This window comes from Notothenia coriiceps, unplaced genomic scaffold (genome assembly GCF_000735185.1).
Source record: "Notothenia coriiceps isolate Sejong01 unplaced genomic scaffold, NC01 NC01_scaffold00037246, whole genome shotgun sequence".
Lineage (NCBI taxonomy): Eukaryota > Metazoa > Chordata > Actinopteri > Perciformes > Nototheniidae > Notothenia > Notothenia coriiceps.
In genome coordinates, this window is record NW_011369947.1 from 3099172 (window position 1) to 3124213 (window position 25042).

General features: G+C 41.0%; 1 protein-coding gene across 2 annotated transcripts in view; it reads left to right on the top strand.

The window, feature by feature from the left end:
• Positions 1-1547: 1547 nt before the first annotated feature.
• The window catches only part of adamtsl3 (ADAMTS-like 3), a 43108-nt gene continuing 19613 nt past the window's right edge, over positions 1548-25042 (top strand). Inside the window, exons 1-7 of one of the 2 annotated variants that reach the window (XM_010794573.1) lie at positions 1548-1738; positions 5570-5697; positions 11149-11194; positions 11505-11741; positions 13635-13761; positions 13884-13958; positions 14831-14988. In XM_010794573.1, coding sequence (XP_010792875.1) covers positions 1685-1738; positions 5570-5697; positions 11149-11194; positions 11505-11741; positions 13635-13761; positions 13884-13958; positions 14831-14988 — 825 coding nt within the window. In that variant the 5' untranslated portion in view covers positions 1548-1684. The remainder of the gene's footprint in view (positions 1739-5569; positions 5698-11148; positions 11195-11504; positions 11742-13634; positions 13762-13883; positions 13959-14830; positions 14989-25042) is intronic. The other variant, XM_010794571.1, reaches the window with a different exon arrangement.

Sequence of the window (25042 nt, forward strand, 5' to 3'; positions counted from 1 at the left end):
TTCCTCCTCGGTTGTTTGGTTTTAAACTCTGGGCACATCCCCGATGCCACGGTTTATTTTCTGTAGTCATATGTTAGCAAATATGAGGGGGTATCATTTCTGTCAAAACGTGCAAGTCCTCATCCCTCCTGCTGGCACTACGAAATACACCAGTTGGATGTTGGATGTGGATAGTTCCCCAGTATGTAGTCTCCTTCAAGTCAAACCACCTAATTCCCATACCTCCAGCAGCAGGTTAAGAATGGTTTGTTGTGTATTTCTCAAGTATAAAACGTGTGTGTGTGTGAGCTGGTTAATCGAGACATCCGCTCTAGTGTTGTGATTAGGGTTGCTGACTATTTGCTCTGTAGTGCGGCACATTCCTCGTAGCCTTAATTGATAGCAATCATGTGGTTTTTGATTTGGTGTTTGATTGGGAGCTTGGATTTGAAGTCTTGATTTGAAGGGCACAGGGTTTTTTATTGTCTTTGGAAAGCGAGGGCTGGATTCCTGAATGATAGCCTGCTACCTTGTAAGTCACATGAAGGGGCACCAGTGGGTTGGCACCGACCTTGACTTCTTTTCACTTTTTGTCTCTTGCCATTTCAGGAAGTTATAACTGGAAAGTCACTCAGTGAATAGTATATTCCCTCTGCGCCAAGAGCTGTCCATCTCGCCGGTTGTTTTTCTCTATAACCAGAGGTATTGTCCCTCCAGGGGACACCTGGCTTGTTCCCCACCTCCACAGTGCAAATGTTCCCTAGCTTAAGCTGCCAGATGTTATGAAAGGCTCTATTGAAGTAGACCTTTAGCTCATAAAGAAATCCAAAAAAAAGTCTCCATGGCTGAGAGGTCTATTCTGATAGCTTCAGTGACTGGACTATGTCATCTGATTTTACATGGGGATCTCACATGTAACTCTTTGTAAACCAAACACAGTCAGGAGCCGGACATGAAATCATGTGCTCCTTTTGTTAAGATGTTTTGGAGTCGGCATATCTGTGCATGCATGGACATTTCAGTTTTTTTTCAACATATTCATAAAAACAACGCTGTCAAACCAAAATCCAAAACATGCTAGTAGATTCTCTTGCTCCGTACAACTGAGAATTTTTGACATTTCCAAAACACAGTGCTGGCAGTAGACTGAGCAAAGCTGTCTAGAGCTAAAAAGAAATGAAAAACGGCAGCATGGGCTAAATAAAATGAGGAGAAAAGTGGAGTGTAAGAGGCAGACATTTGAGATTTTAGAAGAAGAAATTGAAAGAATCAAAGGAGGAAAGAAAATTGGTTTACAATTGTTGTCTGTCAACCATTATTCCTACTCTCTGACTGACACACACACACACACACACACACACACACACACACACACACACGTGTGAGGTTGCAGCTGGCCCTGTTCCTTGTTTGAACTAGCATGCTTGACTGAGGCACATTTATTGATTGGCTAGTGTACCAGACCTGAAGGACTCGTGGGGCTCGGATCCTGTCCGATTACTCCCCCCACATTCACACAAACATACACACACACACACACATACACTCCCAGCCCTCCTCCCCTCCCCTTACTCCTGAGGAAGAAGGGGAGCGAGTCAGAGAGGAGCCGGCAGGCAGACAGACGCGACTCAGAGTGACCTGGAGAGCCGAGCATCACACACACTCACTCAGAGCCGGGGAGGGTGACTCACACACTCTGGGAGGCATGGAGCGACATGTTGTATCTTGCAAGCTACTGGTGACAGCTCTTCTCATCCTGGTACTGTAACGTTTCATATTTTCCTCAATCTTTATCCAACAAAAAAACATTGTCTTTTATATTCAATGTATTCATTTAAATACTTGTCACGTGGGTTCCAATAGATTGCTTTTCCTGTGTAGGAGTGTGTCTGCATGTATTTTTGGATTAAGTGATTTATGCAGTAGAAATGCACTCTTCAGATGGTGGAGTCATTTCAGCTCTAACAAGGCAGTTAGTGTGAGCTGACTTGTGTTATTGAGTTTGGCTCAAACGTCCCGATGCCTCCTTTGTTGTTAAGTCACAAAAGAAGACTTGTCATGTGTTTGTTAGCACTCCCCGTTACATTGCAGTGAGTGCCTTGCTCGACGGTGAGTACAGTGGCGTGCTGCGTGGAGCAGACGACAAGGGATTCAGCAGATGTGCAAAATATCGTATGTCTTTCCGACTGAAAAGGCCATCGTGTGTATATTGACACAGTCTGCGAAAAAAGGCTCCAGAGTCTGGTTTCTTTCCCCTGCCGAGGAGTTTTCCATCTTCAAGGAAAATGTCCTTAGTCTCAGCTGCTGACAGGTGACTTAAATAGAATCTGTCCATCAGAATAACATAATATGGGGATCACTGGCCTTTTTTATCATGTGCTCATTTCCTCTCTTCCACTTTGGATGCCTGACAGCCACAGGGGCCTTTTGTGGTCACATGTTTGCTGTTTTTCTCCAAGTTAAAGAGCCAGAGAACAAATGTGTTTACATTTCACTGCTTTGTTGTGTAAATGCTAGTGTTACAGTGCAAATAAAACCCCAGAGCAAAAGAGGTTAGGAAGGCTCCAAGTCGATACCCGAGCCTTTTGATAATTGGATCCAAATCCCAGCAGGACTGCCGTGAGCCTTGTGTTCCTCCGCCTTTTTTATTGAGAACAATAGCAGCACCGTCAGCCAAGCAACCTCCACATCTCCATCCCTCCGTCCCCTCCTCTGTCTTCACCAGCCTTGTTTTGCCTCTGGCCCTCTTGGCTTTGCAACACACAGCTCCCAGCCGTAAATGAGGTCAAAATTCACTGATTGCTTTTCAAAGGAGAATTAAGGTGGTGTGTTAAGCGGCTGCCCAGAGCACTGCCTGTGTTTATTTACCGTGGATCCAAACACGAGAATAGTTGGCCCGTGCAGAAAGTAGAGACGATGCGTTTGGCTGCATGCTCCATTGGCGGCGTGTTTAGGTCTCTCCGTTCCCCTCTGCTGTTCCTCAGGCGTCATCAGCACTGACAGCCATTTATATCAGTCCCCACGCACTTTTAATAACGTGAACCCACCACCCTCGCTCCGTAGCTTACAGCATGGGAGTTTTTGCTACCGTGACCCAAAGAAAATAATCGAGGCAGTATTATTACCTCGATTCTGCTTTCCCCTGAAATCCATTCATCTTTGTAGACCAAGCACAATGCCATGCTGTTGGGGGAAAAAGGGGCCAAAGACGTCAAAATAACTCAGCGTATCCTGAGTTTTTCTTCTAAAATCCCAAGGCTTTGTATCTCAAACGCAAGGCTGGACATTCACTGTAAACTATTTGTCAGCTCAGTGGGCATAAATCTTTTTGAGGGCAGGTGTTACGCATAGGGATGCACCGAATATTCGGCCACCGAAAATTCTCGGCCGAAAATGGTTAAAAAGGCCCTTTCGGCGAAAAAATATCACGAAAAAATATCACCGAATGTCAGAGAACAGGGTTACGTTGATCATACTCCGCGTATTTGTCCGGGTGTTTTGATTTCAAGTGGTGGAGTAATCCCGAAGTGGTGAAAGTCTTTGCAGTTACACCCCCTCGAGAAATGTCAGCTGAACACGTTTTACAAATCGCAATCCGCGCCTCTCTCTCTGATATTTTGAAATATCTCCAAGCGGCAGACATGTTGGCTCTGAGCCAGCCGCGAGCATGGTCGCGCGCCGTGCTTGTCGCCGCGTTTTGATTACGTCATCACAACAACACGTTAGGTTACTAAACTTATAGGTGCATTTGTTGTTGTTGAAGGCCTGGCTGTTAGTCTTTATTTACACTATTTTGTTGTAGGCCTACTGGCCTAGATGTTTATGCAGGTTTAAAGCACCTTGGCTTTGTTCTGAATGCACTTTGTTGTAGTTATCCTACAGAGAAAAGAAAATGCACTTGACTTGGAATTAATGTACTGAATGCATTCAAAAGTGCTCAATAAATGTTTTATGGACCCATAATAGTGATTATTATTGAACTTAAGTTAAGTTTTGAACTTAACTTAAGTTTTAATCATGTCTTTTTCCACAATCAGGTAGCTGAACAACATTGGTAAAAAAATGTATACGTTATATATAGGCCTGTCACGATAAATAATTTTGTTTCGGCCTTTCGGCATTCGGTTTTCGGCCAACTGTTTCCTATTTTCGGTATCGGTTTCGGCCAAGAATTTCCCATTCGGTGCACCCCTAGTTACACATAATGTTCTCTGGCTTATTCAGTGTGTTTAGAGTAGTAGGGCTTGTTGTGCACCACATTTCATTCCTAATCTGCAGGGCTTTGTATTTTTAGGTCACTTTCAAAAACTGCTGGACAAACTGGTGTACAGATCCCGTGCTATGTATATAGCACACAAAAGCTGCCTTTTTGAAAACTTAAAATAATCTTTCATGGTTCACCTACACTATAATGACTGCCTAAGTGTTCAGGTTATTGTACAAAATGATAATTTTCTCTTGGACTCATCTATTCCTTTTCAAAGCCTTAAAGCCTCTGTTGAATGGCAGATTATTTTATTGAATGTGTTTGCACCTCACGTCTTTGAAACCACATTCCTGCTGCCATGGAAGGTGGATGATTTGTCCCAGTCTTGGTTCCAAGTCTTTTCTTTCATTTTCCAGGTTTTCATCCATTTAACAGGTATAGAACCAGCTATTTTGGCAGCTTTGAGTGGAATACCTCCACGGAGCTAAGCTGCCCTTGTTCTAGATCGCAGAAGCAATATATTTTCCTTTTCACTCCATCTGAATCTGTAACGTAGCGCTCTGACTTCATTCAGTCAGACCTGCAAAGGGCATTGAGAAGAGCTCTGCTGCTGAGCACAGCCAAGACAAAGAAACGTAACTCATGTGAAGCAGTAGGTGATCCGCATCAGATGACAGTGCCAGCCTTACAAATAAACACCTTCTTTAGCACAAGGTGTCAAATCTAATCTGGAAATACAAAAAGGCCTTGAAAAGCAAAGAGTAGTACAAATATTTTAAGATAGGGTGGAGAGGATCTTTTATTTCTTGGCTTTTTCTCTTCATCTGAGATCCACATTGTCCTTGCAGTCACAGGATTCATCTTCTCATAATATTGACTTTGGATCCTGCAGTAATAGCCCTACAGTACCTCTGCTGCCAAATACAGCACAATGCAATTAGCAGAGAGACACACAAGCGAGGCCCGAAGTTAAAGAGAGGACTAACTTTTCATAATCTGAAGAATGACATTTGAGATATTCAAAAGGGGAAAAGTTGAGCGCTTTTGATTACTTCCTCTTGCACTCTTGCTCATCCTGTCACATGCACTTGTGTTTCTTTTTCAGCAGCTCATGGACTTTAATTCAGGATAGCAGCTCTGACTTTTCTGTGTGTCCTGATTAAACCAAGGAAGCCACATATTGTATCTCAAAAGAGGGATACGAAATAATCAGTTTGGTTGGGACTTGCAGAGATGATGATAAACAATATAAAAGACAACATTGCATTGGTTTGAATGGATGTGGTGATAAAAGTGAGAATGCTAAATGGTAACTGCTCAATGGTTTCTATGACAGATCTCTCATGGGTAACTCATCACTTCCTCCTTCTCTTCTGCCTGTAGAGCTCAAGGACGGCGCGATCCGAGGAGGACAGAGACACTCTGTGGGACGCCTGGGGTTCATGGAGTGAATGCTCCCGGACCTGTGGAGGAGGCGCCTCATACTCCCTCAGAAGATGCCTCAGTTCCAAGTAAGTCTCACACATACTCTACATACAGGGGTGTTTCCACAGCATAGTCTACTTGCCATTTTGGGTTTTATTTGAGCAAATGTTGTAGAGGGTACCTGGTGTCTTTGTTGGTGCCACCTTAATCAAGGTTAAGACCTTAGATTGGTCGGAGAGAATCTTCAAGCAACACCATTGGTGATACTCATGCAACATTTGTAATCATAATATCTACCTCAAAATCACACCTAATGTGGTACAAGAATGGAATTTAAGGTAATGATTTTTAACTAATGAAACAAAAGTGCATTAACTAAATGTAAACTTCTTGCTAGTTAAACCAATCAAAAGCAACATCTGTTTTGATCACTCATCAGAGTTGGGGCTAATGTACTGTAATGCTGCGTTCACACCGGACGCGATGCGACGTTTGGGGGCGGCGCGATTACATTGCAGAGACACGATCAGACGCGAATTCGCTCCGACGGCGCGCATGAAGCGGTGGACGCGGCACGAATCACGCGATTGAGGCGATTGAAGGGGGCCGCGTCAAACGCGAGAGTTCAATTTTTTCAACTCGAGCGTCAAATTCACGTGACGCATTCTCGCGGAAGCCAATCAGAGGTGAGGATCTCAGCCTGCCGTCACTGACGTTCAACCAGAAAACATCAGCCATTAGCTGTTAGAAGTTAGCACACAGAGATCACAGCGCCTCATATCTTTTCAGAAACTGTACAGAAGTTAAACAAGTACAAACTACAGACTGTGTCATGGCGAATACAGTCGCTGGTTTATTTATGTCTGTAGGCTGTTGTTATGAGTGTGAAGTGAGCATATACAACGTTAGCTTAGGAAGCATGTACTCTACTTACACATTTGAACTATGTCTTTCTTAATTATTTGTTAAATGCATAACTAAATATGATAAATTGATTAAAAACAGCCTCTAGAAAATAATTGGTATTCCTTTTTTGGAGTCCTGTGGACCCTTCGTACTTAGAGGAAAGCATACCTTAAGTAAATGCGACGATTTGTAAGTGTGTGTTAAAACACTATCCGAGGTAATCTCCCTTTTATAAAGAGCTAAGTCCTGACTGGGGTTGGACTGGTTTCCATTAAAGTGCCATATCACAGCTTTAAGATTTCGAGAGAGGGAAAGGAGGAGAGTGTGGGGGGGTTCTTTTTGCTCAGGGCCGTTCTGCCAAATAAATCCAGACAGCGTCCCTAATAGTTTGAGTAAATCTCACTCCATTCCCATGGGCTGCAGTGAGAGTGCTCACAATACATATGACTGTAATGTGACGGTTAAATAGCCCTGAGGGGTCAACTGAGATCACTTGCCCATCCACCTCCTAGTGCTGTCTAGATGGCCATGTGAGAATTAATCTTGAATTCATCATCAGTGACAATGGGGATATGATTTTCAGTAATGAAAATTGTAAATCAAAGCCTACAGTAACAATCAATGTATCTTTCCAAAGTGCATGTCACTTTTAATAACTTTACTGTGATAGAGTTTGGGAACCCATGTTGGTTTGATTCCCACTGCTCATCATCTCTGCTTTTAAAGTCTGGGTACGAACTTGAACTTGCACTTTGGACCTTTTTGTCCTTTCATCCTGGTGCTAAAGTCGCCCGGTTAGTTAGGCTTCAAGCTCACTGAGCACTTCGAGATTAAAGCTTGAGGCAAAGTGTAATGGACAGAGTGGTCAATTACAAGTGGATTTAAGGAAGAAAAAATAGGAGAAAAGGGAATGAGAGGGTATGTTTCCTATAAAAATGTTGTCACATTTATTGACTGGGAAATAGCTGCGGGGTGACTTCACTGCATTCCTCTATTTTACAGTTCCCCGAATGTATTGCTCTCTCGCTAAAGGTAGCCAGGAATGCTGCCAAAGTCGCCCCTGTTTCAGTGTTTGGGGTTCAGGGGGAGATCGTAAAACATTACAACTATCCAAAGACAAAAAAAATAATGCAGATCATATCTGAGGTGTGCCATAAGGTGCTTTTAACCATCTGTCTGCACTGGTGCTGGGGAGCCAGGCTGAAAAGCATGAGGCTGTGAAAACCTCAAACTGAAAGTGCCAGACCCCCCATGTGCTACTCTGTAAACACTGAGGTCAATGGCTTTTTGAGGAGTTCATTTAATGATATCAGCAGCGGTCATTTCTCTCTGCTTGCCCAGATTATTTTGGTCAGTAACACCTTACAACGCTACTGGCTGTAAAAGCAATTGACGTGTTAAGAGGTGTTTGGGGTCTGAGCCTCATGTGGGATGTAGGTGGTGTAGAAGTCCGCGGCGGGTATGTTTACAAACTCGTGTGTTGTTTGGCAGTAGCAGTAATGTATGTATTTTCTTTTTGGGGAGGAAATGGTAGGACCCTCCGTCCCACCTCATCCCACCTCACCCTGCTTTTGCGTGGGAACACCGGAGCGGTAGCCTGGGACCGGGTGGCAGATCAAACGGCGTCATTAAAAAAAGCCCAGCACAAGGCCCCTTGTGTGTGTGACTCTTTGGAAAGAGAGGCTGGAAACGGGCCTGCGACACCCTCCAAACCAATACCACTCCAACTTCCCGACCTTTAAACACACACACACACACACACACACACACACACACACACACACACACACACACACACACACACACACACACACACACACACACACACACACACACACACACACACGTAAGACCAAATATTGAAACGCACACGTAAGACCAAATATTGAAACGCACGAGTGAGACAACGAACGAGTGAGACAACCGCACATGCACAGCGCAGATTGCTGGCCCTCATTAGTCCCCCCTTCACTTGATCACAATCTCCATTATTAACAACAGCATTGGAAGCGAGTGTGGACATATGGATTGAGTGTTATGGCGAGAGAAAGCGCTGCTCATATTTTTTACGAGGCTCGTGGTTTGGTCATATTGGTCTTTTATTGTTTATCAAATTGAAGCCAGCCTTGACTTTATTTTGGCTTTTTTTGAATGTTTGAAAAATTCATGTATCCTATTATAGAGCAGAAACAATTAGTTGACTTTCAAATCAACGGGAAAATAATTGCTAACCATTCTGATAATGTATTAATAATGTTGTGTTCAGCCTCTCAAATATAGTGATTTCATCTCTTTATCTTTTTTATATCATATTAAAGTGTTTATGTTTTGGTTCAGAAAGACAAAATAAGACATTTGAAGACATCACCTTGGAATTAGAGAAACTGGAATAGACATTTTTCCCTTTGGAAATCTAGAAAACGATCAGCAGATTTACAGATAATAAAAATAATAATTATTAGCAGACTTACCCCATTAAAACCTTCCAACATGAAGAAATAAAGCTGCACAATCCTATGCAGGGGAACAAGTTAAATACGTATATAAGTGTTGAAAATAACTTCTCACCCAGATGAGGATGTGTTTACTCTTCATTGGGTCTCTGATTAGCAGAAATACTGGCAGTAGCATTAAATGACTGGAATGTTCACCAAAGCCAGGCAAGGCTGTGTTATAAAGTCTTGTTTTTAGATGGGGGTGGTAGTTAAAAGAGCATTTTCTCCAAGGGAATGACTGATTTAGCTGCCCTAATTAAGTTGGGCCTGGCACCTTGATTATGTGTCCTTTACAGAATAAGGGACCACCCTTTGGAGTGCTAAAAACATCTCAAAAAGTCAGCTTGTCACGTAGATATTTCGTCTGGGAACCATGAATGTCTGTACGAATGATTTTTCCAAACCATCTTGTGGGTTCAGAGATATTCCACTGGATAAGTGAAGACTTTGACATGCACTTTATGAGATGTCCGGAGTCAAAAGACCCATTATCTGTCATCCTCAAAATATAATGATCTCCGGCTCTTTTCAAAAAACGTACTGACAAAGGAAATTAGTATTTCACTTTTCTACTATTCTTTCATCTTTCTCAACTTTATATTAACCTTCCTAGATGTCCTGAATGCTCTTAATTTCCCAAATTGATCACAGGGACTATTTTTTGAACTATTCATGTACCCACCCACCTCAAGTGTATCAATATTATGGCGAAGGTCATGGAGCCCGGTTGCAATTACTTTCAATCTAGTGAGAAGACTTGATGACATATATATAGACATTATGAGCCAAGAACACTTTAATGCATATCCAATATTTAAAGGGAATTCATTTTTCATGGTTACTATAGATTTGAGTTCCTGTCTAAGAATGGGGTTGTTGGCACGCAAGATGCTAGTTTCACTCTCTATGCAGTCTCATTGATGTAGTTGTGTCTTCTGTGAATATTTGGCAGGAAAGAGCATGGCCATAGTCTATGAGTTATGTGTTATGTGCTCCTGTCGTTTTTTTCCCTAACCTATAATGACGCCATGATGAATCTCCAGTCCCGGCCCGACTTCTGCTTAGCCTTCACTTTAGCTTCCAAAATTAAGAGGAAATGAAAAGGGAAATTCACTTTATTCCCTTTGCCCCTATACTGTATATATATATATATATATTGCTCTTCTTTTCTCCTGTCTCTGGAGTCTTTGAAAGGCTCTTGTTTGGGTCCGAGCCTCGTGACCCGCTGTTTGGCTCGGCAGAGGGGACCGTCTGGATACGTAACGGAGTCTAATGTTCCTGCCATGCCCATGCCACACACTTCACATTCACTCCCTCCGCTCTCTGGAATAATATTGTACAAAATCCTCCAGCCATCGCTCCTCCGTGAGTCCAAACTCCACGATGTTGCCTCCAATCATGATTCCAGATTAGCTAAAGGACGACGACACTGGAATTCCTAGAGTTTCCAAAACTCCAAAGAAAATCCTTTGATAAGTTTCCACTGGGGGCTCGGATAATAGGCCTATCATAGTCACCATCAATGGTTTATCATCACTCGGCATCAAAGCACAAAGGAATCCTTATTTTCAATAAGTGGTTAGCTCCATCATTTGGGTAAAGACACTGCGGACTGTCGTGACCCAAACCGCTCCGATCTGTTCAGCAGACGCCACTCTACTCTACTACTGTGTGCACTTCTGTTGGCTTACAAAGCGATGACCACACCGACCACTAAGAAAAGAGTTTAGTATTTTATTTTTGGATTTTGAGTACCGATGGACTCTGTTTTAAACATGTCCTGCTTTATATCTAAAGTTTGTGGAAGTTCATTTTCAGACTTTGACCTATTCTTTTTTTTCCTCAAGTAGGCTATGCAAGTTTGAAATCAATCGTAATTTGCAATATTGCAGGATTTGTTTCATCCTGTTCCCCACACAAACATCCCCCTTGTGTGAATCGACCATCACAAAATTGGAATGAAATTACATTTTAGCAAATATATCACAAAGCCCTTGTTTAAATGTTGTTACATCATCAATATAGGATTCCGAAAAAGAGTCAATAGTTGGAGAAGATGGCTGGTTTGGATTGTGTTTTTTTCATCATTAACCTCCAAAGCCTGTGTACTCACATGTTCATTTCTTTCTTCTGCAGGACCTGTGAAGGGCAGAACATCAAATATCGCACCTGCATTAATGTGGTAGGTTGGTCAAATTCAAAAAGCTTTTAAGGGCCTTTTTCTTAATGAAATGAGCTGAGCACATTGTGATAAGAGTAGTGGAACTGTCACTAGGTTACCAAGGTTTATGGTCGAAGGGTGTAATGAAGTCATATATGATTCTCTTGTTTGAGAGACAGTGAGAAGTTAAGTAGGGAAACATCACTCTAGTTCTCCTTTCAGTTAGCGATCACTACTTTGACATTCAACAATCGCTATTCTCCTGCATTACAGTTGTGATAGTCTTTGCACTAATTATAGAAATTGGCTTAACATTTTCTTTGCCCCTCAGGATTGTCCTCCAGAGTCCGGTGACTTCCGTGCCCAGCAGTGTTCGGCCCACGCAGACGTGCGGTACCAGGGTCAGTACCACGAGTGGCTTCCTGTGTACAATGACCCCGACAACCCCTGCGCTCTCAAGTGCAAAGCGAAAGGCTCGGGCCTCGTGATGGAGCTGGCCCCCAAAGTGCTGGACGGGACCCGTTGCTACACCGAGTCTTTGGACATGTGCATCAGCGGAGTGTGCCAGGTAGGAGGAAGAATCCCACTGTGAGGAATTCATCTTGCTTCTTTTTAATGTATCTATCATGATAAGCCCCACACTTACTGTATTACGTAGGCAAAATAGAGGGTCTAAAGACACACTTTTAAGAAACCAATAAATATAGTTTTGATAAATCTTATCATGAAAATCTGCAAAATGCATCCTCCAGAGGATGAGGATGAGGATGAGGATTCTGCCAGGCTTAGATCAAATTGAAAGCATTTTTGTAGAAAATTAGGACAAACATAATAATACATGTTAATTATATAGCGTTTTTCCTGGTGCTCAAAGCGCTTTACATTAAATTACATTACATGTCATTTGTTAGACGCTTTTATCCAAAGCGACTTACATACATTCAGTACTGTGGACAATCCCCACAGGAGCAATTTGGGGTGAAGCTTGTTGAGGGCTTTGTAAGTGAAAAGGAAGATTTTAAAGTCAATGCGCTGTTTGATGGGCAGCCAGTGGAAGTCGGGAGGATAGGGGTGATGTGGTCCGAGTATTTATGCAGCTTGATCAATGTAAAGTTTTAATTGAATCATTAAAACTTCAGATTTGATTTGATACTATCCTTTGACAATTTGATTTGAGACACCCTTTTGAGATTAATCAGATTATTTGAACATGAATTTTAAGCATTTGCATTTTTTTAATAGAATTTAAAGCCAAAATCAGTCCCTAAAGCTGAATATCTTACTTTTATTGAAGTATATTCTCGTCTTGTTTAGCTCATTAATTAAGAATTAAGCTCTGTGCAAGAAATGAAATAAAACATAACACATGTTTTTTTGTATTGTTATTCAAACAATAAAACTTAAACAGTTGGTTGACCAACAATACTAACGTCTCCACATCTGCTTTACAGATGAATCTTTAATGAGGATAATATCTGAGTGACAGTACAGGAAACACTTTACAATGCATTTTCTCCCGGTTGAATGAAATGACGTCCCATTCCTTGTATGTGCAGAGTCTCTCTTACCAGGCTTATTATCACACTGTGGTTCTGGTTTTATCTTACCGACAGAAATAGTTAAAAACTCCATTAATCAACTAGGCATGATTGCGGATGATGTTTAAAAAAAACACTGGGGGACAGTTTAAGCAGGGTATTGTAGAAGTAGAAACAATACATCTGGTCTGAATATGGAAGAGCCCTGAGGGATGGTTTGATATTTTTACTATAACCTTTCAATAGTATGAAGGAAGACATCTTCTTTAACTAACTCAACATAATATTACTGGGAATTTTACAAGTATCTTTGTTCTTCTTTTTATTATTTCACAGTTTATTTATTTTGATAAAAATGAAAATTAGAAATCATATTGCTGGACAAGTTTTGGATAATGTTTTGTTATGAATTATGTATTTGCAGTGGTATAGAGTACATTTACGAGATACTTGTACTTGAGTATTTCAATTTTAACCCACTTTCTACTTCTACTCCACTAAAATTCAGAGGTAAATGGTGTCCTTTTACTCCACTACGTTGAATTTGCACCTTTAGTTACTTTGCAGATTTGAATTAATTATGTGAAAGGTGCTATATTAATATAGTTTACACTTAAATAAGACTTTAGTTACGCAAGCTACCCTGCAGCCCCTTTACTGCCTTTGATAACACTTTAACCCATCAATAATTATAATCAAAACATATTATATACATTATTCTGAAATGGACCAATCTGCATCGTGAGTATTTCTACTTTTGGTACTTTAAGTATATGTTGATGCTAACTCTTTTGTACTTTTACTTGAGTAACATTTTGAATGCAGGACTTGTACTTGTAACAGAGTATTCCTGCACTGCACTCTGGTACTTTTACAGAAGTACAAGATCTGAGTATCTCTGTGTATTTGTCTATGTGTGATAGATTGTAGGTTGTGATCATGAGTTGGGGAGCGCAGTGAAGGAGGACAACTGCGGTGTGTGCAATGGAGACGGCTCATCCTGCAGACTGGTGCGAGGACACTACAAGACCCAGCATGCATCAGGAAAAAGTAAAGTATCTCACTTCAACAAATTCAAATAATAATCAGTGTTCTTATTGTATCTGTATTTGTGATCTGTATAACTATTAATGATATACTTAAAGCTGTTTTTTTTCAATGTCTCACTGCAGCTGAGGACACGGTTGTTGCCGTCCCCTTTAAGAGTCGTCATGTTCGCCTGGTCCTGAAAGGCCCGGATCACTTGTGTAAGTCTTGGTAGGTCCAGGGTGCCCTTCCATCCAAAACAGTTGAACATGATATTTGTATTTGGCTTTGTTTTTTATCGCCAAATACCTGCACATTAAACACAAGTTTTCTGCATGTGCTTTGGGAGTTTTACTGCCGGTCATGTTGTGTTTTAAAAGACTTGCGATTCAAAAGAAATATTACTTTTCCATTATAAGTTATACTTGCTTGACCTCTAATGAATATCTCGCCCAAAAAGCATTGTGAAGTCAACATTTCATTATGAAATATATTACATTTTGGGCTCTGCTTTTGAAAGTAGCTCAGCACAGAATAACCAGATATTTATTTTTCCCCATTGCCCTGGCTCAGAGAAGGTGTGAGGCTTCCAGCAGATCTCTCTGGTGTCAAAGTGCTGGCATCAGACTCCACACTGTTTCAAATCGATAACAAATGTTCCATTTCAGCATCTAGCTTTTTTCCACGCTTAGTTTAGAGATTGTTTCCTGGGCCAGGTCGAAAGATTTTCTGAATGGACAGATTTTTCATTTAATATTTCCCTCTTTCTCTTTGGCCAAAAAGCTCTTAAATTGTAACCATGTGTCTGCTGGTTGCTGCTTCCCGCGTTCCCCCATTGTTTTTGTTGAAAAGTCCTTGCTGAAATCACACAAGACCCTTATTAGGCCAGGGATAAAATCACACAAGACCCTTATTAGGCCAGGGATAAGGGGAGGTAAAACAGTGAAGAGGTCACTGCTCTTCCTTTAATTTGCTGTTTCAGTTCAGAAAATGTAGACAAGAAATGATGATGATCGAAGATGTTGAATCTTTCTTGTATTTTAACCTACAAACTTCCTTTTGCTCAAGCTTTCACTTTGTTTCCTCTTTCTAGACGTGGAGAGTAAGACCCTGCAGGGGGTGAAAGGTGAGCTGGTGTTGGATAAATCGGGGCAGTTCCTCCTGGAGAACACCACCCTGGACTTCCAGAAACTTTCCGATAAGGAGATCCTGAGAATCACCGGCCCACTTGGAGCAGATTTCACTCTCAAAGTAAGAGCCTAAGTATATATCTATTAAAGCTGTACTCGTTTTTTTTCCTCCATGGTTTTGTTAATTGAGTTTTTCGGGGAAGAAGACCAAGCTATTCAGTTTTCGTTGCCCATTTCTTGACGGGAAAATGTACATTGATAAATACCTCAATAGGTGGAGAGCTAGTAGTAGTGATAATTAAGTGATTAGTATAAGAAATAATTAAATATAACAACAATGTATGGAGAAAAGAGATAGAAATAATTATTGTTAATAAAATAAAGGAGAGATAGCAATAGGGACAACAAATATATGTAAAATCCTTGGTTACAAATACATAATAATCAAAAAACTAATAACAAATACATAAATTATAAAAATGATTAGGAAAGAGAATTCTAAATAATTACAAACAAAATAAAAGAGAGTTTGTAATAGTGATACAACATTTTAAATAGAAAATAATAAAAAATAAAACCATAATGAAAAGTGCTTTATAAATAAAGCTTTATTAGCTTATTATAATGAAAAACCCAGAGTTTCAAACTAGAGAAGAAAAAATCCAATATTTTTATATTAATAATAATTATATTTGTGTAATGTAAAACAAGTTTTTCATAGCGATGAGTCCACAGAGAATTATCTCTCAACTCTTCATTTCCCTTCCGCTTAACGTGAAAAATGTGTGTTTGACTCATCGAGGAATGTGAGGCTCGATAAATAATCACTATACAGTAAGTGTAGAAACACAACACTTAATAAATCCATATTCATAGATTCCCCTCATAATTCAGTATTGGAGCATAGGATTATTTTTGACAGAGCTTACATTGTGTGTGTTGTGCAATGCAGTACACTCACATGCTGACACTCTAGGGCCAGTGGGTGGACATTAAGAGTTATACTTGGAAACGCCTGTGAAAACTTCCCTCTTCATAAACACACAACTCAGGACCAGACAATAAATATGAATTCCCGAGACAGAAATCTGAGGAGTTATAAATGCATAATTGCCTAATCTGTTAAAAGATAGACAGCCAAATCATATCAAAGTGCTGGAAAGGTTGGAGAAACGGAAAATCATATTAAAAAGTCTCCACTTCACTTAATGTGAGTGAATGGCAGCGGGTTGATGCATACATATGTATGCATTTTTTTCAATGTGGTGAATGCGTGACGTTACGGGAATTATGTTTTCTAAAATATTTCGTACGCTTTCCCGAACTAATAACAAATGAGGCCTTATTTGAAAGGTCACCTATTATGCAAAATCCACTTTTTCATGTCTTTTATACATCAACATGTTTCCCCTCTGTGTAAAGAGATTCTGAAAGTTTCAGGAAAAAATATTTGCTCACTTTTTGTCCTGAATAAACCTGTCTGAAAATGAGCTGATCAGATTTTGGCCACTTTATGACGATTTTTTGGGTCGTGCAACTATTAGCCAATCACCAACCAAGGTAGCACCCGCCCACCTTATCACCTGAATCTCCTCCTATATCTCTGAAGGGCGTGGGGAGTGGCTCCTTATTTTCATCTAAAGTAACAGACAGAGAATCAGCACTTTTGAAACAGGGCTGAAACAGAGGGGATTATGGGATGCTACAATGATCGGTTTGGTATTTCGAGCCAAACACTTCAGAGACATGTTTTGTATATATTTGAGACCTATAATATATTGATGAAAAACAGTATAATAGGGGACCTTTTAATTGACGAAGATTAGATTCAACTTTATTGTCATTGTGCAAAGTACAGGTACAAGCAGTTAGTATCCAACCAGAAATNAGCCTTTGTTTCTTCTTTACCTTGTCCGATTGTTCACACGGGTGAGAGGAGGATTGCCAAAGTTGTATTTGACATGCGGCTTTTATTGATGGAGTGGTACAGATAGATTAATACTTGAACGAAATGAAAGTACCTTTGTGTAAAAACCACTATTGTCTTACATGTTTCATTGTATAAATGGCTTGTGTAAAAAAAAAAAAACAAGATGCGGTGATTGTAGTGAATGTAAATTTACACACGACGCAGCCAAGTCGGTAAGAGGTGTTCCCAAAAACTTTAACGAGGCACGCGTTTCGTAACACCCCTAAAATTCCTGCGCTTCAGATGGCACACGTCAGAGCTTTTAAAGGGGGTTATAGTGTTCCTGCGCCGGAGCACCTTAAGGTTCATACGACCTCTAACCTTGTCAGGACTCCGCCGTTAGCTACTGGTATCGTAGGAAGCTATTATAACCGAACCTTCGGTGTCAAAAGGAGCTCTAAGCTCTCAACATTTGTTATCTAAGGCTGGTGTTACAAAGTACGGTCCTGTAATGTCTACGGTGGTCCTTAGCTGACGTCACTACCTACGGGGTTCCATCGATCTCAAGTGAGGGCCGGCAGTAGTAGTTTACAGTGATTTGCCGGTGGCTAAATCTGTGTTGCTCTTCGTCTGTGTGGTTTGCAGGTAAGGTCCTATCGCTTGACTGAGACGTGACTGTTTTTTCTACAACGTCGTCGCATTGTTGGTTAAAGTGTACGGTGCATCTGGTGAGCGATAAGTCTATCTCTGCAACGGTCGTGTCTTATCACTCCGTGATGGAGGTGGAGGCGAATGTTCTGAGTATGTATAAAGTAACCTATTCACATTATCATCTCTAACACTAATCAGTCCAAAGTCAAACAGTCACTTGTTTCCCTACAGTGTCTGATATGTATAACAATTTACATGAGACGGTGAAGGTTAACTGGGGTTGTATCTATTGTGGTAATTCTAATAAATAGAAATCTTTAACACTGTTCTAATCACAAAACTCTCACAAACTAAAACGGAGTCGCTATAACATATAGAACCAACGGTAAGGAACACGCATATTATTTACTAGTTCGAGGGTGGAGTACAGAAGTATCCACTTTTGATTGTCTACGGTTGAGTTAAAGGGTATAAAAGTAAAAGTGACCCTGTGAGAGTCTGGAAGTTTGTACGGCCTTAGTATAAGTATGTAAATTAAACTATGTTTTCGTTTACGTAATAAGATCATTACTCCTGCAGACGTTGATTTTCCTTTAGTGAACCCTCACCAAAACCTGAGAACGGATATACGTATAAATTATATGTCTTTATCGGTGCCTCCATGTAAATTTTGTCGAGTCCTCAAAGACTTCTCTCGTCACCCAACCTGTAATTTCAAACGACTCCACGCAACTTTAAGACCGATATCCCGACGTCCCTATTTTTTGAGGTATTACAACTACCAAATTAGGAAATTGACAACATCGAGATACCGTTCAGTCAGTGGTTTCTCCGAGAAAAGAAGGTGTTACGCGGAACGGTTCATGATGCTGGCTACTTATGTTTGATGTTAAAGTAACCTGGTGAGTACCGGGGTAATCTTCACCTTCGTAACGTCACAATGTAGTCACCATCAAAGGTGCCGTTGAAATTGGAAAAAAGACTCACTGAAACACAATGTACCTGCTCCTCGTTAGTTTGAGACTCATGAGAAATCGAATAAAATAGTTCACTTCAGTTATGCACGGCACTACTCCTTTATAATACAACACCTTCGTTAAGTATGGTACTGGTGTAAGAACAACAAAGTTCCTACTGAACTAATTAGAGTTGTCGATTTAATGTTATTCACAGTAACGAAATTTAAGTTAGGCGATTCATGAAACGGAGGTATGCGAAAAAATTTCACTAACACTTTTACTAACATAGATGGAGTCAGCAAAGTCTTTGTACATAGTAGGTTTACAAACAAATTAACTAGAAGAAGAGTAAGGTCAACGTCAGATGAGGTAAAGTGAAAGGTTACAACTTTTCCTGTATTCGACGAGTAAAAGTCTGCAGAGTATAGTCATGACAATCACAGAGATGACCTGTACAAGAGGTACGATAATTACAAGTTTTTCGAGAAATAAACAGAAGTATGACGGACACGACGTACGTGGAGAATAAAGTGGTGAAGAGACCAAACTTTTGCCTCCCTGGTCAGACGACGTACTAACCAATCGACCGCGGCCGAGAAAACACTAACCCAGTTTGGGCGGCAATCTCTACAGGGCGGGGAATCAACGACCTCCGCGATCGCTATCGTCACTCTCACGATGTATAACTCCCAGTAATACAGATGTAAATACTATATAAAATTGAAAACAGACCGATTAACGGTCCCTTTGGGCACGTAGGTTTACTTAAGAAAAGTGGCTCAACGTTTATTAAGAGTAAGGTGGATTTGCGACCGTATATATGCCGGAGCGGCCTACGTTTTTTCACAAGCATTAATAACGGACATATGACCTGGAATTTTATGGAACATTAGGATGACCAGTGCTAAGAGAGATAATCATCGCCACTTTGTCTCACCACACACACGACGCAACTCACTGTATCTAAAGTAGACTTACCCAGTGCCCCACACCAGTGCCGTCATCAGATGCGTTCTGGTGACACATAATTTGTAAATTCGTACACACACACAACGAACAACCACATTCACCATTTGTAGAACAACCGATCAGCGACGCGTAACACAATATACCCGTAACACACCACTCGCGTTTCCTTTTTACCGTCTCAAAGTTAATCATTTCAACTCAACTTCTCACGGCAATCAGATTTCCAGTTGGGGGAGACTTATAACTAACATTAACACAGCACGCAACAACCCAATCTAGGTTCAGTGATTAATGCTCACAAATTAGTGCTCGATTGTTGGTACGATGATTGTTTGTTGACCTGTCAGCATTCTGAATTTCGAATCGAATCGTACCAACGTCGTTAGGTCGCGCGTACGTCGATTGGGTCGATCCTCTTTCTGTTAATTCTATTTTCTACTGAAACACAAGAGCGACGTAGTATAAACGCGCACAAAAGCACAAGACTCACACACTACACACATTTTCACACAAAATATCTCCTAAACTGGAATTATTTTATTGGTAGTCACCGATTCACTCGCTTAGCAATGTCAGGTTCAAGAGGCAACGACTTATGGAACGACTCCAAGTATGTAAAAATAATCTAACTCTTATGGCATCCTTCTTGACGCGCTGACACGGGTTTGGAAGTATACTTGCTTTGTTTCTGAAGGAAGTGACTTGAAAGTACGCGACTACCAAGCCAGCATCCTTGAGATTGACAAACGGCCACTGACAGGGGGTCTTTCTCAATGTAGAGGAAAGCTGCTGCAGAGCCACTATTTCAAGCATACTACGTAATCGAGTGCTGCCGAAGGACTGTTCCAATGTCCAACATACTTGGAATTCTAGCGAGCCCGGCGTACTTCATTTGGAGAAATTTCGAGCCTGCACATGTGTAGACTCTGCACTGCAGTCTTAAAATCCCCACAATGCTTTGCGCACGGACCAATTTCCCCAATTCTGTGGCGGGAAATGTAAGGCGGGGCCTCTCATATGACGCACACCTGCACACTTGCTAGCCTGTTCCACTCTTCGTTTTCCGAATGCCAGGAAGGATTCTTGCCTTGCTTCTGAAGGAAGTGACTCGGAAGACATGTGCTACCAAGCAAGCGTCCTCGACATTGAGAAACACCCAGAGCCTCTCTGCTCCTCTCTGCTTTCTCCTACAGCCACCCGGTTCTGTTGAGTATGCGACTAGTTACTTCAGTTGCTTTACTTTGTGCACCTCAACACCCTCACACATACACGTCCATGCAACCCTCACCCTGCATTTACACTACTGATACCACTGACGTCCACACCTCATGCTTTACCTACTTTGCACTTAAATTAATTTGGTTGATTTGGATTACTTGCTTAAATAAATATTTTGTGAACCGTTGATATGGTGTCTCCTCTTTGTTGTGGCCTTTTGAGCCAGGTCATAACAATTGTGAATGTGTCTTCAGCCAAATGTCAAAACTATGTTGAATGTAGGTACAACTCCTTGACATATCCATTAAGAACACTTGTTCCTATTATTTGCAGTAAATTAACATCGTACTTCCTCTTACAAACATAATTGTTGGTACAAATAAATAGGCTATTAAACCAAATTACTACAGGTTGGTTCATTTTAATATGGGCAGCGACCTTCACATTTTTACCCAAAAAATAAAACAGAGAATTTGGATGCATAGGCCTCACTTTGATGTTACCTGAATGTGAATTTTCACAGTTGTGTGTTTTGTTTTTCGATAAAAGAGGGCAAAGTGCTGGGAATGCAGGCAGTACTTTATGCTTTGCTTATATTGTTGTACTGCTCAGGAAAAAGAAATCATTATGAAAGTCTGAAATGACAAGAGAAGAGAATGTCTTCTTTCAAATCTTGTTTTTTGAAAATCATGCTTTATCCAAATCCAAGACATAACCCGTATTTTTGCTACTGCTGAAACGCGTGCGAGCAGACAAAAGTAAGTGTCTCGTCTCGGAGTGAAATCCAAAGTAATTTTTATAATGAAAATAACAAGATTTCAGGAAGCCTCAAGACCAAGGAGGCGAGCTATTTCTGAAGAGAAAGAGCCTGAATGAGGGTTGATAAGTGCTGGACATTTCCTATAAATAAGCTCAAGGACGTTTCATAGCTTTACATGCAAGACAAATAATTGCCATAACCCTGACATAATTCTCCATAAAGTTATAAGGATATACGAAAAGTAAAGGAAGTAAAAGGAAAGTATTTGTGGTTCATAAGGTTAAAAAGTATCCATAACTTTTAAAATAATGACATCATTATGAAACACTTTCTTTTCTATTGGCTAGCGCTCCAACACATTGTACGTGATAGGGTAAGGGACGGGACATCTCTAAGCGGTTGACCAATCACAACAGAGCTGGCCAGCTAACCAATCAGACCAAACTGGGCTCTGGTTTCAGGGTGAAAAGAAGTGCTGCAGCACAAGCATTCTGAGAAAAATAAAGACCTTTTGAACATTAAAGCATGGAGACATGTCACAGTAGAGACACTAAATACTAATATGAACCTAAAATGTAGCTTAATCCCCTTTAACCCCATCACAAACTTTTTGGACGGCGATTAGGATGCATTCATGGTGCCCTTAAAAAGTGATAACCAGTGAGTCAGATCGAAGTGCCAGCTAAATGAAAGTGTTTATAGATTGAGATGCTCATGGCTCCCCTCTAATTAGGTTTTTATTTCAGCCTGAGGGTGTTTCTGCATGAAAGGTTATCATCGCATATCCGTTATGTTTCTTTTATATGATGGGAAATGCAGGCATGGGAACCTTGCCATAATAACAATATGTGGCAGAGAATAAGATAGGATCACATATCATAAAGTTTACTGCAAGATAGAAAGGGTGGGGTAAGGAAGTAGATGGGGTGAAAAAAGATAACCAATAGGGATTCTCCGATCGCCAATTTTGGGGCCGATCGCCGGAATCAGCATTGGCCGATACCATCGCCCAATCCGATCGAGTGCGGCGGAGGCCTATGGGGACCTTTCAAGTTATGCTTTAAAACTCAGTTAATGGGCGCTCATTCACTGCGCCGCTTCCTCAAAACAACAACCAACTAATTATTACATTCAAATGAAGTCATTTATCAAGTTTACATTCACTTTTTGGAGAATAACACGGGAGAAATGAGCGGAAGCGCTCTCTCTTTCCTCTCTCCCTCTCTCTCTCCCTGAACAGACTGTCTAGCTATCTCAGCAGCCTCACTGATCCGTGATGAGGGACCCGACAGTGTAAGAATAAACATGTATAATCTTAGTTTAGCTTGTTCCAGAGGTGATAAATTAGCTAAGTGTGTTAGGTCTAACTCTACGCCCGTCCACACAGCCGGCGTGCGTTGAAAGCTTCACCATTCACTTTGAATGGGTGACGTTCACTTTCGCCGAACTGGCATTGTGGAAGTGTGAAGTGAGCGAGATGCATGCTTTTGCTGGCGGTGGCTCGCTGCAAAAAGTTGGAGCTAACCTTCATGTTCAAACTTTGTGAGCCTCTGCAGAATGCAATATCAGTCCAGTATCAAGATTGGTTGTTGTTGAGATATGCCGAGTACAACGCTCTAGCGACAATCAAACCGCCTGCTTGTGTGTTCAGACTGAGTTTGTAAACAAACTTTTAATGGAGGCGGGATTCATGTGCCATCGGATGGTTGGCTCGAGTTTCTAGACACTGTCCGGCCATGTCGCGCAAGCCTCATACGCACGCCGCTGTGTGGACAGGCCGTCACTTAATGAGGTGTGTGATTTTGCCTCCGCCCCTACCGGGTCCCATCACAGCGGGTGAGAAGCTGCAGGATTTTCTTGCTCTACACGCACGATGCATACCGCTATTTTACTGTTCCTTTTCTAACGCCTTAATACCGCCAGATTGCCATGAACGCCATGTGCGAGCTTGTTTTTGCCACTCACAATGTCATTGATCGGCTCTTGATTGTCTGTCATAGAGATGATCGATAGCATCTCCAGGATGTGAATATCCTAATCGTAATAACCAATATCGTGAAGTTGCTCTAAAAAAATTAAAATGATGCATTCTCTGGGGAGCATGACTGTGAAATCGCAAATGTAGGTGGAATATAGCTTTGGCATCATAACTACCATCAGGCATCTAGCCATGCTAGCAGTCTGATGGCCTCTTATAAAGTATCCATATATATCGTCAAACAAATACATGTTGAGAGACAAGCCATAACTATCCACATCCAATAATCTCCCGATGTATGTGGTCCTGGGTCAGAGGCATGCAGTTCCTAACATAGAGCCCCAACCACTTCTCTTCAGCATCCTATATAAGCACAATATGCTATTAAAGATATAAAAATATACGACTCGGCCAATGCTGATTCCGGCGATCGGCCCCAAAATTGGCGATCGGAGAATCCCTATTGGTTATCTTTTTTCACCCCATCTACTTCCTTACCCCACCCTTTCTATCTTGCAGTAAACTTTATGATATGTGATCCTATCTTATTCTCTGCCACATATTGTTATTATGGCAAGGTTCCCATGCCTGCATTTCCCATCATATAAAAGAAACATAACGGATATGCGATGATAACCTTTCATGCAGAAACACCCTCAGGCTGAAATAAAAACCTAATTAGAGGGGAGCCATGAGCATCTCAATCTATAAACACTTTCATTTAGCTGGCACTTCGATCTGACTCACTGGTTATCACTTTTTAAGGGCACCATGAATGCATCCTAATCGCCGTCCAAAAAGTTTGTGATGGGGTTAAAGGGGATTAAGCTACATTTTAGGTTCATATTAGTATTTAGTGTCTCTACTGTGACATGTCTCCATGCTTTAATGTTCAAAAGGTCTTTATTTTTCTCAGAATGCTTGTGCTGCAGCACTTCTTTTCACCCTGAAACCAGAGCCCAGTTTGGTCTGATTGGTTAGCTGGCCAGCTCTGTTGTGATTGGTCAACCGCTTAGAGATGTCCCGTCCCTTACCCTATCACGTACAATGTGTTGGAGCGCTAGCCAATAGAAAAGAAAGTGTTTCATAATGATGTCATTATTTTAAAAGTTATGGATACTTTTTAACCTTATGAACCACAAATACTTTCCTTTTACTTCCTTTACTTTTCGTATATCCTTATAACTTTATGGAGAATTATGTCAGGGTTATGGCAATTATTTGTCTTGCATGTAAAGCTATGAAACGTCCTTGAGCTTATTTATAGGAAATGTCCAGCACTTATCAACCCTCATTCAGGCTCTTTCTCTTCAGAAATAGCTCGCCTCCTTGGTCTTGAGGCTTCCTGAAATCTTGTTATTTTCATTATAAAAATTACTTTGGATTTCACTCCGAGACGAGACACTTACTTTTGTCTGCTCGCACGCGTTCTTCAGCAGTAGCAAAAATACGCGGTTATTGTCTTGGATTTGGATTAAGCATGGATTTTCAAAAAACAAGATTTGAAAGAAGACATTCTCTTCTCTTGATCATTTCAGACTTTCATAATGATTTCTTTTTCTCTGAGCAGTACAAACAATATAAGCAATAGCATAAAGTATCTGCCTGCATTCCAGCCACTATTGCCCTCTTTTATCGAAAAACAAAACACACAACTGTGAAAATTACATTCAGGTAACATCAAAGATGAGGCCTACCTGACAGTCCTACGCAAGACATACCTCTTCAGTT